Raw genomic sequence first — 16,434 nt, forward strand, 5'->3', positions numbered from 1 at the left:
CATCTGTAAGTTTTCTTCCGCACTCCTCATCATCTTGACTTGGCAGTATATCACAGTTGCTTCACTGACGTTGAATCAAAATTCTAAAACTCTCCTTAAAAGCTCTGCACATCTACCTACAGCATAGCGCTTCAGGAAAGCAGCTCATCATCAACTTTGCCAGGGCAGTTAGGGACGTATAAATGCTGTGCTACCAATTATGCCCGCATTTCACGAACGATAAAAAACAAAAAAAAACACACTTCCACCATTTGTTGGAAACATGCTTGACAAATCTCATGGAATGTTTTGATGCTGTGAATTAGTAGATATTGTCTATCTGGACTTTCAAAAGGCTTTTAACAAGGTTCCACACAAGAGGTTTAAAGAAAAATTAAAGCTCACAGTATCACAGGTAACGTATTGACATGGATAGAGAACTGGCTCGCAGACAAGAAGCAGAGATTTGGAATAAACACGCCCTTTTCCAAGTGGCAGGCAATGAAGAGTGGGGTCGCCACAGGGTTCAGTGCTCCCACCTCAGCTGTTCACAATATACATTAGTGATTTGAACAAAGGAATTGAATGCCATCTTTCCAAATCTGCAGGTGACAATAAACTGGATGGCATTGTGTACTGTGAGGAGGATGCTAAAAGAATGCAGGGTGACTTGGACAGACTGGCTGAGTGGAAAATACTTGGCAAATGCAACATGATGTAGATAAATGCGAGGTTCCCCTCTTTGGTCACGAAAATAGGAAGACAGATTTTGATCTGAATGGTGGCAGTTTAGGAAAAGGTGAGGTTCAACGAGACCTGGGTGTCATGGCAGAATAATCACTGAACGTTGGCGCACAGGTGCAGCAGGTATTGAGGAAAGTTAATGGCATGGTCTCCTTCACAGCAAGAGGGTTTGAATATCGGAGCATTGATGTCTTGCTGCAGATATACAAGGCCTTGGTGAGGCCACGTCTCGAGTATTATGTGCAGTTTCAGTCTCCTAATCTGACATTCTTGCTAGTGAGGGAGTCCAACAAAGGTTCACCAGACTGATTCCCGGGATGGCAGGACTGACAATTAAGGAGAGATTGCATCAGCTGGACTAGTATTCACTGGAATTTAGAAAATTGAGGGGGTCTTCATTACAAACATATAAAATCCTGATAGGACTGGACAGGCTAGATGCGGGAAGAATGTTCCCAATGTTGGGGATGCCCAGAACAAGGGGCCACAGTCTAAAATAAGGGGTAAGCCATTCAGGACTGAGAGGAAGAATGTCTTCACTCAGGGAGTTGTGAACCTGTAGAATTTTCTCCCACAGGAGCTCCTGGGACCAGTTCATTAGATATATTCGAGAAGAAGCTGAACGTGGCCCTTGAGGCTAAAGGGGTTATAGGGAGAGGTTGGAAATGGGATACTGAGATTGCATGATCAGCCATAATCGTATTGAATGGTGGTACAAGCTTGAAGGGCCTATTTTCGATGTTTCTATGTTGTTATATCAGGGAGACAGTGGCCTAGTGGTGGTATCACTAGACTGTTAATCCAGAGACCCAGACAACATTCTGACGACTTGGGCTTGAATCCTGCCATAGCAAATGGTGAAATCTGAATTCAATAAAAATATCTGGATTTAAGAATCTATCGATGTCCATGAATCCATTGTTGATTGTCGGGGGGAAAACCCACCTGGCTCACTCATGTCCTTTAGGGAAGGAAACTGCGAACCTGACCTGGTCTGGGCCTACATGTGATTCCAGACCCACAGCAATGTGGTTGACTCTGAACTGCCCTCTGGGCATATGGAGAGGAACAATAAATGCTGCCTAGCCAGTGCTGTCCTCATCCTGTTAATGAAAAAAGGAAAAAAATATATATGTATATAGCTTTAATGATTTATCTTGAACTGCTGTCAATCATCAACAGAACGTGATATTGTAGACACACAATTTCTACTTGTCTGCAAGTACCAAAATTTGAAGTCATTTTGAGGTAGGTACCCGCCGAGCTAACACTGCTTGTAGCAAGGTAATAGCCATTTCAGCGAATTAAGAAACCACACTATTGTTTCTCAGATCTTCACCCTGCAATTAATTAGTTAAATTGAAAGGGAAGCATACAAGTTAGTGGAATCATGATATTTGAAGATTTGACAAGAAATCTACAAGCTTCAAACCTTTACTTATAGAAGAAATGATGAGCTGGCGCACATAAGAATAATAAATAAAGCTGTGAGTAGGTTTTAATGAAGCTGTGTAGAAGTGTCATGCTGTACCTCATTCTGGGACATCATTGCACCTTGCAGCAAGTAACAGAATATTATCTCCTACCCAGAAACAAATGGCCACAGATGAAGATTTAGCGTAACCTATACGCAAAACTGGATACCAGTGCCGGTACAAACATCTTTGTACTCACACACTGAAATGTATGTATACACAGTAGTGACAAGGAATGATCCAAACAACCAATGCCAAACTGTTTATAGTGACGCAGAGATTCTATCCCTAGAATCTGCTACACACAAGTTTTGAGACAATAACTCACCTTGGTCACTGAGATATTTCATACTGCCGACAGTATACCTCTTGTGATCGTATGCCTACGTGCAAATTCTTGTTCTTGGTTACCAACATCAAGACAATGACAATTACCATGACTACAGACCACAACAGTGCTTATACAGTTTAACAAGGTGTAGAGTTGGATGAACACAACAGGCCGAGCAGGAAAGCTGACATTTTGGGCCTAGACCCTTCTTCTCGGCCCAAAACATCAGCTTTCCTGCTCCTCTGATCCTGCTTGGCCTGCTGTGTTCAATCAACACAACACCTTGTTATCTTAGATCCTCCAGCATCTGCAGTTTCTATTATGTGTTATACAGTTTATACTGGGAGATGAGCAGTTAACCCTGCAATACAGATGATCCACCAACAGGCTAAAGAGCAGTTTGAACTGAATAAACATAACCATTCTGACCTTGTACATTTCCTCATACTGCAGAAACAACATTGATTGATTGATTCATTCATTGATTGTCACATGTACTGCAGTACAGTGAAAAGTTTTGTTTATGAGCGGTGCAGGCAGATCATAACAAGCTAAGGATGTACAGATCGCAAAGACTTAGAGGCATACAGGTTACATTGCAGGTTACATTATTTGAAGCTAGAGTCCAACAGTCTGATAACGGCCAGAAAGAAGGTGTTTCTGAACCTGCTCATGCGTGTGCCCAGGCTTCTGTATCTTCTGCCTGACGGAGAGGTTGTAGATCATTATTGGGGTGTGATGGGTCTTTGATGATGTTGGCAACCTTTCCGCAGCAACAAGCTGTGTAATTAGAGTCTATGGATGGAAGGTTGGCTTCTGTGACGGCCTGGACTGTGCACACTACCTTCTGCAGTTTCTTACGGTCCTGGGCGGATCATTTGCTGTACCAAGCTGTGATGCATCCAGATAGAATGCTTTCTGTGTTGCATCTGCTGAAGTTGGTGAGGGACCTTATGAACATGCCAAATTTCCGGAGCCGCCTGAGGAAGAAGAGGTGCTGTTGTGCCTTCTTGACTGTTGCATTTACATGGAGAGTCCAGGACATGTTGTCAGTTATCGTCACTCCGAGAGTGATACTCTTCACTCTCCCAACCTCAGTTTCATTGCTGTAGATGGGGCCATGTTCTCCTCCTTTCTTTATGAAGTCAATGATCAATTGTTTAGTTTAGTTGACATTGAGAGACAGATTGTTTTCATTGCACCACAGCACTAAGCCCTCCATCTCCCTTCTGTGTTTTCACTTGTCTTTTTTAAATATCTGTCCCACTATAGCGCTGTAGTCTGTGAACATGTAGATCGTGTTTGTTTGGAATTTGGCAACACAGTTGTAGGCGTACGGGGAGTACAGTAGACAGCCAAGGACGCATCCATGAGGGGCCCCAATGTTGAGTGTTTTTGTGAAGGTGGTGCCCTCTAAAGAAGGATGCCTTCTGAAGAAGGGTCTAGGCCCAAAACGTCAGCCTTCCTGCTCTTCTGATGCTGCTTGGCCTGCTGTGCTCATCCAGCTGTACACCTTGTTATCTCTTCTATCAAAGGATTTGAAGGTTTTTAGGAGAGACAGGGTGGTTAAGTAAAGGTTTAGCAGTCTTAGTCAAGGATAGTATCATGGCCCTAGAAAGAGATGCAATTTTCGAAGTAGAATCTATATGCTTGGAGTTGAGAAACAGGAAGAGAGCAATGACCTTATTTAGAGGTTTGTAATAAACACCCAATAATGTGGAGTAAGGAGAAGAGCGCATTTGGAGGCAGATTTATGGAAACCTGCAGGGCAAGAAGGGTTGTGAATGTTGGTGAATTGAGTTACCCCAGAAGGTAGAAGGTAGTGCGCAGAGGAAGAGAAATTCCTGCATAACGTGCAGGCGAACTTTCTGGAACAGTTTATATCTAGTCCTACCACAGAGGAAGCTGTGCTGGATCTGTTCATTGGAAATGAGGCAGGCCATGTAGAGAATATCAGAGTGGGGGAGCATTTCAGAAATATCACTCATAAAATAATAATCTTCGATATTAAGTTGTAAAAAGATAAAACTTGATCAAGGATTGAGATCCCAGACTGGAAAAGGGCAGATTTTAGGGATCTAAAAGTTGAACTGGAGCAGTAGATGATAACTGTGAGTCAATCATTGAGAAATGACTCAGATGCCACGAGATTCACACCTGTAAATATGGGATATCCAAAGCAAGAGAACCCTGGATGATGAATCACATTGAAGAGAAAATAAGGAGGACAAAAGAAACAGATGAATATATGAGAATAATTCTAGCAATAGAAATCAGGAAGGGTATCTCAAATATAGGAAGGAGGCTAAGGTTGGAAGGAAGTGTGAAGAAAGGATGGGAGGCTGTGCTTAAAAAATGATAAAAAGGTTCTTGAAACGTATTAATAATGAAAGATGAATGAAGGCTAGAGTGGGACCCATTTTAAAAAGAAACAAGCTGGTAAAATGCTCACTGCAGCAAAAGGTATGGCAGGAGTACTAAATGAATACTTTGCTTCTGACAACCAAATTAGAAGGTGGTGACAAAGGCCTAGTTGAAAATGTGGGTGTTGAGCAGTATAGCAGCAGATAAAGAAGAGAGGCTAAAATGTCTGGCAGCACTCTGGATAGAGAAGCCACCAGACCTGAATGGGATGCAAATTACAGAATCTTTAACAGAAATTTTCCAGGCCTTTCTGAACAGAGGATAGTTCTGGGGTCTGGACGATTGCAAATGCGGTCTGTTTCAGAAAGAGGCAAAGGATAACCGAAACCACAGATCTGTTGGCATTGCATCAATAGTGGGAAAACTGATGGAGGCTGTAATACGAGATACAATAAATATACACAGAGAAAAATAAGTTAATACTAGACAGTCAACATGGCTTTCAAATTTAACGAAGTTCTTTGACAAGGTGATAAATACGGTGGATGAGGGTACTGTTGTGGGTGTCATATGTTTAGACCTCCAGAAAGCATTTGATAGGGTGACACAAGGCAGGTTGGTTCGCGAATTAGAAATGGGATTGATGGGTCCTTGGCAGCATGAATTAGAAGTTGGCTAAAAGATAACAAACAGAGGTCAGATGTAAATGGGCTTTTCTTAATCTGGAGACAAGTTGAAAGTAGTGTTTCCCAGGGATTGGGACCCTTTTACAGATTTATATAAATGATTTGAATATAGGTATTGAGGGCAAAATCTCTAAATTTGCAGATGATACTCGGAGAATAGTCAATTGTGATGATGACGCTGAGTGATGTCAGAGGGACAACTGACAAGTTGACCAAATGGGCAGACACCAGGCGGATGAATTTCAATGCAGAGAAATGTGAGATAATAGATTTTGGTAGAAGAAACATGGAGACAATGCAGGCTCAGTGGTACAATTTTGAGGGGAGTACAAGAGCAGAGGGCCTTGGGGTTCAAGTGCATAATTCTATGAAGGTGACCGAGCAAGTTGAAATAAAATCCTTGGATTTATAAATTAAGGCATGGAGTAGATTGGCAAGGAAGTGATGCTACACCTCTACAAATCATTGGTCAGACCACATTTGGAGTATTATGTTCAGTTATGGAAATCTTATGTAAGGCAAGATGTTAAAGCCCTGGAGAAAATGCAAAGGAGACTTGCTGGAATGATATTAGAATTGAGGGATTTTAGACACACTGAAAGATTCGAGAAATTGGGCTTATTTTCCTGACAGTGGAGGAGATTAAGAGGTGACCTTATTGAGGTGTTCAAAATTATGCATAATTTTGACAGGGGATAGAAGGATATTTGGTTTTCACTAGTTGGTATATCAGTAACTAGGGGGTCACAATTACAAGATTGTCAGCAAGAGAGAGATGTGGAGAAACTTCTTTACTCAGAGTTAGGATTTGGAATGCACTGCCTTGGAAAATGGTGGAGGCGGGTTCAGTAGGAGGTTCCAAAAGAGAGGTACATGTATATTTGAAAGTGATAAATTTAGAGGACTACTGAGATAGGGTTGGAAAACGGGACTAGCTCGGTAATTCCTTCTTTACTGTAAAATTCTATGATTCTAAGAGCTAGAGTATCATGTATTGTCCTGGGGACCACACATTAGGAAGAATGTGTGTACTGGTAGAGTGTGTAAGATGTCTACAGAAATGGCTCCAAAGATGACAAATTTCAGTTATAGAAGGTAGGTTGGAGAAATTTGGACTGTTTCCCTCAGAGAAGAAAGGCTAAGAGCAGATTTGATTAAACTTTTAAAAACCTTGAGAGGACTGGACAGAAAAGACAGGGAGAAACTGTTCCCCCTCAATAAAGAATGAGAGGGCACACATCAGTGATTTGTGAAATGAGTAAATGTAACATGAGAGAAACATTTTCACACGGTATGTGATTCAGATCTGGAATACAGTGACTGACATATGAAGGAGGCAGGTTCAGTCAAGGCATTCAAGTGGAGATGAGTATTTACATAGAATTAGCATGTATGGTTATGGGAGAAAAGACAGCAACATGACACTAAGCCATGATGTTTGATCATGAGTTGGTGCAGCCTCTGAGGTGAATGGCCTCTGTGCTGTGAGAATTTTGTGATTCTCTGAGGTGTGGAGGTAGATAAAACAGGCAGGGGGAGGCTGTTCATAAATGTCAGTTGTGATTAGCCAGGCGAAATACAAGAGGTCAGGGAGGCAATGAAAATAAAAGTAATAAGACGGGTAAAGAGAATATGCAAGAAGAGACTAGCCAGTAATGTAAAGGAAATTCAGAAATATTCTTTAGGCATACAAATAGTCAAAGGGTAGTTAAGGTGAGCAAAGATCAAGAGGATCTAGGCATTCAGGTAGAGGCCATGAGGTTGTATTAGAGTTTGGCAAAATTTTGAGTGGTCTCGACATTGTACCTAAACAGAAACAATTCAGTATTGTGGCAAAGCCAAGCTAGAGGACACAATTTAAGCTGATTAGCAAAAGAACCAAAGAAGACATTTTTATGTACTGGAAATAGGTCTGGAATGCCTTCCCTGACAGATGGTGGAAGCAGTTCACTATGACTTTCAGAAGAAAATTGGATAAGCTGTTGAAGATAAAAGGAAGTATGCAAGGTTATAGGAAAAGAACTGGGTCATGTGACGAGTTGAAAAGCTCTTGCCAGTCAGCCAGTGTGAACTCATCAGGGCAAATGACCTCCCATACCATGATTCTGTCCAAATTATTTGAATAATTCATTATTTTCGGTCCTGACTTGCCTCTTTTCTTACTTGTATCAATTAATTTAATTGTTGGGTATTTAGTTTTTGTTAGTACAAAATATTTTTCAGTTATCATACATTCCTCAGTTTAACCAATCTCAATTCTGCCACATAGGAATCAGTTTTTAAATTATGTAATGCTAAGTGCAGAAACTAATTAAAACTTGGTAACTATTAAAATTTGCAACCATTTCATTTTAATGTCTCACTGATTTTAGTTATGAGTTGCTGAAAACTGAATACAGTCCCTTTCAAGTTGAAAAGTGCAACCACTGGAATGTCTATCCATCCCCCAGTGATGTAGCAAATTATTACAGCATGTTATCTCATAGTGAATAGGAACAGAAGAAGGCCATCCTCTTAAGCCAGTTCTACTGTTAATGAGATCACAGCTGATCTGATCTGTGGCCTAACTGCATATATCTGCTGTTGGCTGTAAATCTTAGAGTGTTTGTTTGACAAAAGAATTATCTAACTCATATTTAAAATAAACAACTGATCTAGCTTCAACTGCTATTTGTGGAAGAGAGTTCCAAACCTCTACCATCCTTCTTGTACGGAAGTGCTTCTTAACATCTCTCCTGAATAATCAGGCCCTAATTTTTTTCACCATGCACTCAATTTCTAGAACATCCAACCAGTTGAAATAGTTTATCTTTATCTTTATCTACCCTGTCTTTTCTGGCTAATATCTTGAAGACTTCAATCAGAACACCCCTTAACTTTGTGAATTCTACAGAAAACATGCCTTACAGGTCCCCTCACAACCTAATTTCTGATGCCCAAGAATCGTTTGTGTAAGCCGATGTTGTACTCCCTGCAAAGCCAATATATCCTTCGTAAGGTATCGTGCCCACATCTGCTTACAGTACACCATGTGGGATCTGATCACAGTTTTGTATAGCTGCAGCAAAACTTACATGTACTTATACTCCAGCTCTCTAGATATAAAGGCCAATGACGCATTAACCTTCTTGATCAATTTCTGCACCTGTTCATAACGTGTTAAAGATTATTGCACCTGAACTCTTAAATCTCTTTGAATTTAACTCCAGATGCCTAGAAAATATCCTAATCTATTCTTTCTCGGTCCATAACCTCTCACATTCTTACATTGGGCACAACTGGCAGATGAAGTTCAATCACTAATCTATCAACAGCCCTTTGTAATTTTATGCTATCTACACTGTATGCAATGCCACTTAACTTTGTACCATCAGTAGATTTGGATATTTGGGTGCTTTATGCCATTGTCTAAATTGTTAATAAATAATTTGAACAAGTTGATGCTGGAACACAGTTCCTTGTAGAACACCACTGATCACATCCTACCAATTTGAAGACCTCCCATTATTCCTCTTTTTGTCACCTGACACCCTACCAGTTAAGGCTTCTACCTAAAAATGTTTTGCAAGTGGGTGTTGTTGCTGCATGGATGATATTTAACAGCAATCAAATAGGTCAGGTTATAGCCATAATTTCAGATTTTCACTTCAATAACTAACAGCATCTGTAAGTAATCTGCAGGTAGTTTTTATTGCATACTGCTATCAAGCCATATGAATCATTGGGAGATAATGGATCAGCCAAAGTTTTGTTAAATGAAGGAATTTGCTCAAGAGGCTGAATGGCCTTATTCATTGCTTTGTGCACAAAAACTGGAAATTAAGTCGAACCTTATGTAACTGTTGCTTAACAAAATTTGTTTCTGCAAAGTTAACATTAAATAAGTGAAGGAAGACTCACAGCAGCCACATGAACGCAAAGCTTTTATAACATTGGATGAAGTTGAAAGACAGTTTCAGCAATAATAAATAAAGTCTCAGAACATCCTGGTTTTACTCTTATAATCATCTTCAAGTTCTCAATCATGGTGTCTGATTGCTCATGGAAGTTGCATGTTCTTGGTTTTAAATTTGCTGGTCTCCTGGAAATAAGGCTATAATTTGTACAATGTCATTTGTTTGATCTGATATGCAGGTTAAAGTTGCCATTTTGAAATACATCGAAACGTTGACTCTACAGATGGATCCTGCAGATTTTGTAAATTCCAGTGAAACCCGTCTGGCAGTATCAAGGATCATCACATGGACAACTGAGCCAAAAAGCTCAGATGTTAGAAAGGTATCTGTTTTGTCTGGCCTTTTGTATTTAATTTTAATGTTCTATTTTTGATCACAGTGGACTAAACAATCAAAAGAAACCGTGTACCATTTTTATTTCCTGACCTGATTGTCAAAACAAATAAAATTATTAGAAATCAGTTTATTGGCTGAGTGAACTATCAAACAATGAAATGATGGTAGAATAATTGAGACTTCTAACTCTTTAAAACAAGGTTCAGTTGTTACTACAGCTGCCTCACAGCGCCAGGGACCCGGGTTCAATTCTATCCTGAGGCAACTGTCTGCGTGGGTTTCCTCCGGATGCTCCTGTTCCTTCCCACACTCCAAAGATGTGCAGGCTTGGTGGATTGGTCATGCTAAGTTGCCCGTGGTGTTCAGGGGTGTGTAGATTGGGTGGGTTATAGGGGGATGGGTCTGGATGGGATGCTTTGGGGGTCAGTGTAGACTTGTTTCCACGCTGTAGGGATTCTCTGATCTATGAAAACCAAGGTAAAATTGTACCAATATTTTACCTTGAGAAATTTTTCAGTGCTCAGAATCTGATACAAGGTAAAAGTGAGTTCAGTGCTGTAAGATTAATAACCTGCTGAAGGGTAATTAACAGCATAGTATTTTTAAAAAATAGGAGCAGGAGAATGTGATTCATCCCCTTGAGCCCATTTTGCCATTATGTAAGATTATGGCTGACCCCAACTTCAATTGCACTTTCCATCGAATCCCCATTTCCCTTGATTGCTTATGAGTCCAAAATTCTATCAATCTCAGCTTTGAATATACACAATTGAGCGCCTTCAGCCTTGTCAGTAAAGCATGCCAAAGATTACAATGCCCCATGAGTGAACAAATCTTTCCTTATTTCAGCCTTGAATAGCTATCTCTATATCTTGAGACTTAGCTTTCCCATTTCAGGCTCTAATCTTGAAAAGCGTCCTTCTCAGCCTTGATCCTGTGTACCTCTGTCAGAATATTCTATGTTTCAATGACATCTCCTTTAATTCTCTAAACTCCAAAGAGCATCTCGTCAGGGAAACATATATCCCAGGAAATAGTCTAGTGAATCTTGTTCCAGCACCTCTGAAGGAACTGTACCCTTCCTTCAGTTGATGCAATCCCTGAAGCAACCAATATCTTAAGAAAATAAATTTGAACTTACAGTTACTAGCTGAAAGGATGATATGATCAAGATTTCATGTTTTAAAGCTTTTACTGTAACAGACTCAAAGCAGCATTGATTAAATGCCACTTCTGTCATTGACTTAAATTACAGAAGAGAACTTTCTCATTTTACATTGCAGAAATGAAAAACTCCACTCTAGATGTATACCATACACTAACCCTTAAAGTGCTTATTTGATTTGCGCAGATCTGATCTGATGTGATTCTTAGCTCCTGCAAATCTACTCTCATTTCTTTCTTTATGTGGTCTGTTAATGTTTAAAAAGCACAGCTTTTATGGTGAGGGCTTTCATAGAGATTTGCCTTCGAGTGCATGTTAAGCAGATCTTGCAAGCCCTCACAAATTTTGATCTTTTTGATCTGAACACAAGCTGTTCACTGGTTCCTACTCCTCCTACACAATCTCTTGAACTCTATGTCCGAATCAGAATATCAGAATTGGAATGTCATTTACACCTCCCCAGCAAGATATGAGAAGCCATCACTGAAGTAGTGAGTTTTCAGAAACTTTTTTCCAAGATATAACAACTTTTTTAAAGGGCTACACACTTAACAAGACTATAACAATTACTTTACTGTGTACATACAATGCTAGGAAATTTTCCCCTGAAATGTTATATTTTGCCACAAAACTGTTGACTCATACAGTTTAACATGTATCAGCCGAATGCACCTAACAGTGAAGAATTCATTTCCGTATTTTGTAGACTTTGTATTTCTTTATCTCAAATGGATAGCTTTTTTCATTTTCTGTGATTTATCATGTAGATCTCCTTTCTCTTTTTGAATACATTTCACAACATTTCTGCATCCTCGGTTAAAAATCTTGCTAATCAATTCGATATGGAGAATTTTATCAAGTACACAACTTGCACTAGAGATACAAAATAATACAATTTGTGATATTTTAAACACTAACAGGTGTAAGAAAGAAGTCAAGATAAAATCCTGTGTCATTACATGGGACTTCAATATATCACATTGTTATTCTTTAGGATCAGTGTGTGAACCATTTGATCCAGATTCTGACTCTTTATTTCCATTCTGTTTTGGCCAGTAAGTTTTTTTTTAATTGTCCATAATAAGGAAAAACATGTCAACTATTTAGACAGAGATAATGGGAACTGCAGATGCTGGAGAATCCAAGACAACAAAGTGTGAAGCTGGATGAACACAGCAGGCCAAGCAGTATCTCAGGAACACAAAAGCTGACGTTTTGGGCCTAGACCCTCAGAGAGGGGGATGGGGAGAGGGTTCTGAAATAAATAGGGAGAGAGGGGGAGGCGGACCGAAGATGGACAGAGGAGAAGATAGGTGGAGAGCAGAGTACAGGTAGGGAGGGGATAGGTCAGTCCGGGGAGGACGGACAGGTCAAGGAGGCGGGATGAGGTTAGTAGGTGGGAAATGGAGGTGCGGCTTAAGGTGGGAGGATGGGATAGGTGAGAGGAAGAACAGGTTAGGGAGGCGGGCACGAGTTGGGGTGGTTTTGGGATGTAGTGAGGGGAGGGGACAAGCTGGGCTGATTTGGGGATGCATTCGGGGAAGGGGCGATTTTGAAGATTGTGAAGTCCACATTGATACCAGTGGGCTGCAGGGTTCCCAAGCGGAATATGAGTAGCTGTTCCTGCAACCTGTGAGTCTCCTCTGTCCATCTTCGGTCCGCCTCCCCCCTCTCCCTATTTATTTCAGAACCCTCTCCCTAACCATTTAGACAGCCAAGTTGCCCTACTGCTGTTTAAATACAAAATTACAATTATCTTTTAAGAATCTCATTAAGGTCAGGTCAGTAATCATGTTGATGTGGTCCTCCAGAATTTTTTTTTTAAGAAGTCAATCACAGGATATGGGCATCACTGGTTAGGCCAGCTTTCATTTCCCATCCCAAAGATGGGAGAGTCAACCAAATTGCTCTGGATCTGGAGTCAAATGTAGGCCAGACCAGGCGAGGATTGCAGATTTCCTTCCTTAAAGGACATCAGTGGACAAGATGGGTTTTTCTGACAATCAACAACGGTTTTATGGTCATCATGAGACTCTTAATTCCAGATTTTTGTTGATTCATATACCAACACATCTGCCATGAGGGTATTTGAACCCAAGCACTCAGAATATTAGTTGGGTCTGTATATTAATAGCCCAGCAATAATATTATTGAGCCATCACCATTCAGGGAGCAGAGAAAGAAATTAGCAAACAGGATCTCAAAAGCAATAATATCTGGCTACTCCAAATATACTGCCAAGTGAGTATCGAAACAGGAGGATAAAGCTGATGAATCTGTCACTGGAAGGATGATCCATGTGAGAAACCTTTAGATTCTTGGCACCTTGTGACTGGCTCTCAGGGAGATAGGATCTGTTGTACACAAACAGATTTGGACTGAATTTCCAGCAGAATGTTTTACTGATGCTACTGGGAAGAATTTAAATACCTGGTCAGGATATGAGAACCAAGAAATAATATTGAAAGGAATACCAAGCCAAACAGAATATTAGAAGAGATAGGAAGCACCAAATAACATATAATAAGTTAATAGGTATATTCAAGGAGAAAATAAGAAAGCCTAACTGAGGATTACAGGCATTTAGGTGCTTGTAGAAAGTGGTGGTAATAAAATTGATGAGTTGTAAACGCAACTTGTCATGTAGAAATATGATGTTATCGCTATAACAAAGTCCTGGCTCAAAGAAGGGCAAGATTTGGCATTAAGTATTCATGGATGCAAGATGTTCAGCAAAGATAAGAAAGGTAGAAAAGTATTGAATAAAGAGAACATTGATGTGCAGGAGAAAGAGGGTGAAACAGACAGTACATTAATTATAGGTGACTTTAGTCTTCATGTAGTTTGGAAAAATCAAATTGGCAGAGATGGTCATTGGGAAGAATTCATAGTGTATTCAGGACAGGTTCCTGGAACAAAAGAAACAAAGAACTGCACATGCTGGAAATCAGACACAAAAACAGATAATGCTGGAAAACTGTGTTGGTCTTACAGTATCTATGGAGAGAAACCAGAGTTAAAGTTTCTTGTGCAGTTACCATTCCTAGAAAAATGTTATGGATCCAATCAGTGGTCAAGTTATTTCAGATTTGGTGATATTTAATGAGGCAAGATTGATGTCTCAGTAAAATCAAATCGTGACCATAACTTGGTAACAGTAGGCACTCAGTTTGCAATTGGAGACTTGGGTCAGAAGCAATGGTGCTAACCTTAAATAGGGATATAAAAGCAAAGTAGGCTGGAGTAAACTGGAAAGATATTTAGAAGGAAAAACAGTTAAGGAACAATAGTAAACATTCAAGAAAATAGCTCAAGGCTCACAGAAAAGGTTTTTTTTCCCAGCGAGAAAGAAAGATTCTAAAGAAGGAAATAAACTGACCATGGTTAACCAAGGGAGTTAAGATTAGTATCAAATTGAAAGAAAACAAAAACTTACAATGTGGTAAACCAGAGAATTGAGAATGTTTTAAAAGCCAACAAATGATGGCCAAAAAATAAGGGAGGGAGAAAATAAGTTATCGGGGCAAACAAGCAAGTGAAATAAAAACTGACAGTGAAAGATTCTTTAAATATTTGAAAATTAAATCTATGAAAAGGAAGTGAGAGACCTAAGTGAACAAAGGTCCCTTAGAAAAAAAGGCTGGAGAAATAATGTTGGAGGACAAAGAAATGTCAGACAAATTGAATAAATACTTTATATGAATATGCACAGTCGAGGGCATTAATAGTATTCTAAACTCATCAAGGGATGAAAGCTGGGGAGGAAATAAATATAATAACTATTGCTAAAGAAAAAATACGAGGGAAACTAATGAGGTTAAAAGGTGATAAATCCCTTGTACCTTAGAAGTTTCATCCCAGGATATGAAAGGAAGTAGCTAGAGATAGTAGGTGCACTGCGAAGTCCCAAACGATTGGAAAATTGCTAATGTGACACCATTGTTCAAAAAAGGAAGGAAGCAAAAATCACATAATTGTAGTCCACTTAGCTTAACAGTAATTGGAAAGATGGTAAAATCTATTATAAAGGATGTTGTGGCAACACATTTAGAAATACGTAATATAATCAAGAAGCGTAAGAATGGCTTCATGAAAGGGAAATCGTGCCTGACAAATTTGGTACAATTCTTTGAGAAGGTTGCAAACAAAACAAATAAAGAGAAACCAGTAGATAATGTATATGAGAATGAATAGAGGACTGGCTAACTAATACAAGACACAGAGTTGTGATAAAGAGGACATTTCAGAGTGGCAACTTGTAATGAGTGGCGTGTCACAGGAATCAGTGCTGGGGCCACAATTATTTGCAATATACAGCAAGTTTTGTTTTAACTGGCACAAGTGATATACCTCCAGTGCTGTGATCTACAGTGATGTCCAAGTATTTGTGTTCTAAATAAAGTGTCAACAGTGATGCATTTCTCCCCTGCAATATGTTTCTTTTGAACTTATTGTGTGTTTTTACATTGATCTTAGAAGGTAAGTTGCAGTTTTCACATAAATCGTTTGACGGGTGTTGATGTCTCGAAGCTTCACTTGGTCTGGGTTTACTGCAGTTATGCTCTTGATTATCCAGAACATTTGATCAACCAACACACTCCTGGTCCCTTAGGTGCTGGCAAACAAAACATTTGCTATACATCGATGACTTGGATGTGGAAAGTGAATGTACGATTGCCAAATGAGCAACGTACGCAAAATATGTGGGGAAGCAAGTAGTGAGTAATAACACAGAGTCTGAAAAGGGTTATTCATGAGTTAAGTGTATGGACAAAAACTTGAAGGATAGAGGAGATGAATATTATTTAATAGAGAAAGCTGCAGCATAGGATGTTTTGGGAATCCTTGTGCTAAATTACAAGGAAGCTAATGTATAAGTACAGGAGGTAAAAGGGTAAGGAAAGGGAATGTTGGCCTTTATTTCAATGGAATAGAGTATAAAAAAAGGCAGCCTTACTAAAACAAGGCCCTCGTCAGATCATTTTGTGCAGTTTTGGTTATCTAAGGAATGATGTACAGACATTGGAAACAGTCCAAAGATTGTTCACTGGATTGATCCTGGATAAGGAAGGATTGTCTTTTGAAGAGAGGCTGAGCAGGTTAGGCCTTTCCTCTTTGGAGTTTAGAAGAATGAGAGCAGACATTATTGAAACATAGAAAACTCTTGGAAAGCTTGAGAGGATATATCTGGAGAGGTTGTTTCCATTTGAAGAGGAGTCGTAAACATCGACACAGGAAAAAGCCCTTCAGCCCATCAAGTCCATGCGCAGCAAAAACAACTGCATGTTCCAATCCCATTTTCAAGCACTTGGCCCATAGCCTGGTATGTTTCACCATTGCAAGTGCATATCTAAATAGTTCTTAAATGCTATGAAGATTTCTCTGGGTGAATAAAATT

The 16,434-nt window shown here is 39.7% G+C and overlaps 1 protein-coding gene across 36 annotated transcripts in view; it reads left to right on the forward strand.

Annotated features, from left to right (window-relative positions):
• Positions 1–16,434, forward strand: part of clasp2 (cytoplasmic linker associated protein 2) — a 380,999-nt gene that overhangs the window by 314,502 nt on the left and 50,063 nt on the right. For all 36 annotated transcript variants that reach the window (XM_048530161.2, XM_059645804.1, XM_048530163.2 and 33 more), the window contains one exon: positions 9,714–9,857. In XM_048530161.2, coding sequence (XP_048386118.1) covers positions 9,714–9,857 — 144 coding nt within the window. The remainder of the gene's footprint in view (positions 1–9,713; positions 9,858–16,434) is intronic.

This window comes from Stegostoma tigrinum, chromosome 5 (genome assembly GCF_030684315.1).
Source record: "Stegostoma tigrinum isolate sSteTig4 chromosome 5, sSteTig4.hap1, whole genome shotgun sequence".
NCBI classification, from domain to species: domain Eukaryota; kingdom Metazoa; phylum Chordata; class Chondrichthyes; order Orectolobiformes; family Stegostomatidae; genus Stegostoma; species Stegostoma tigrinum.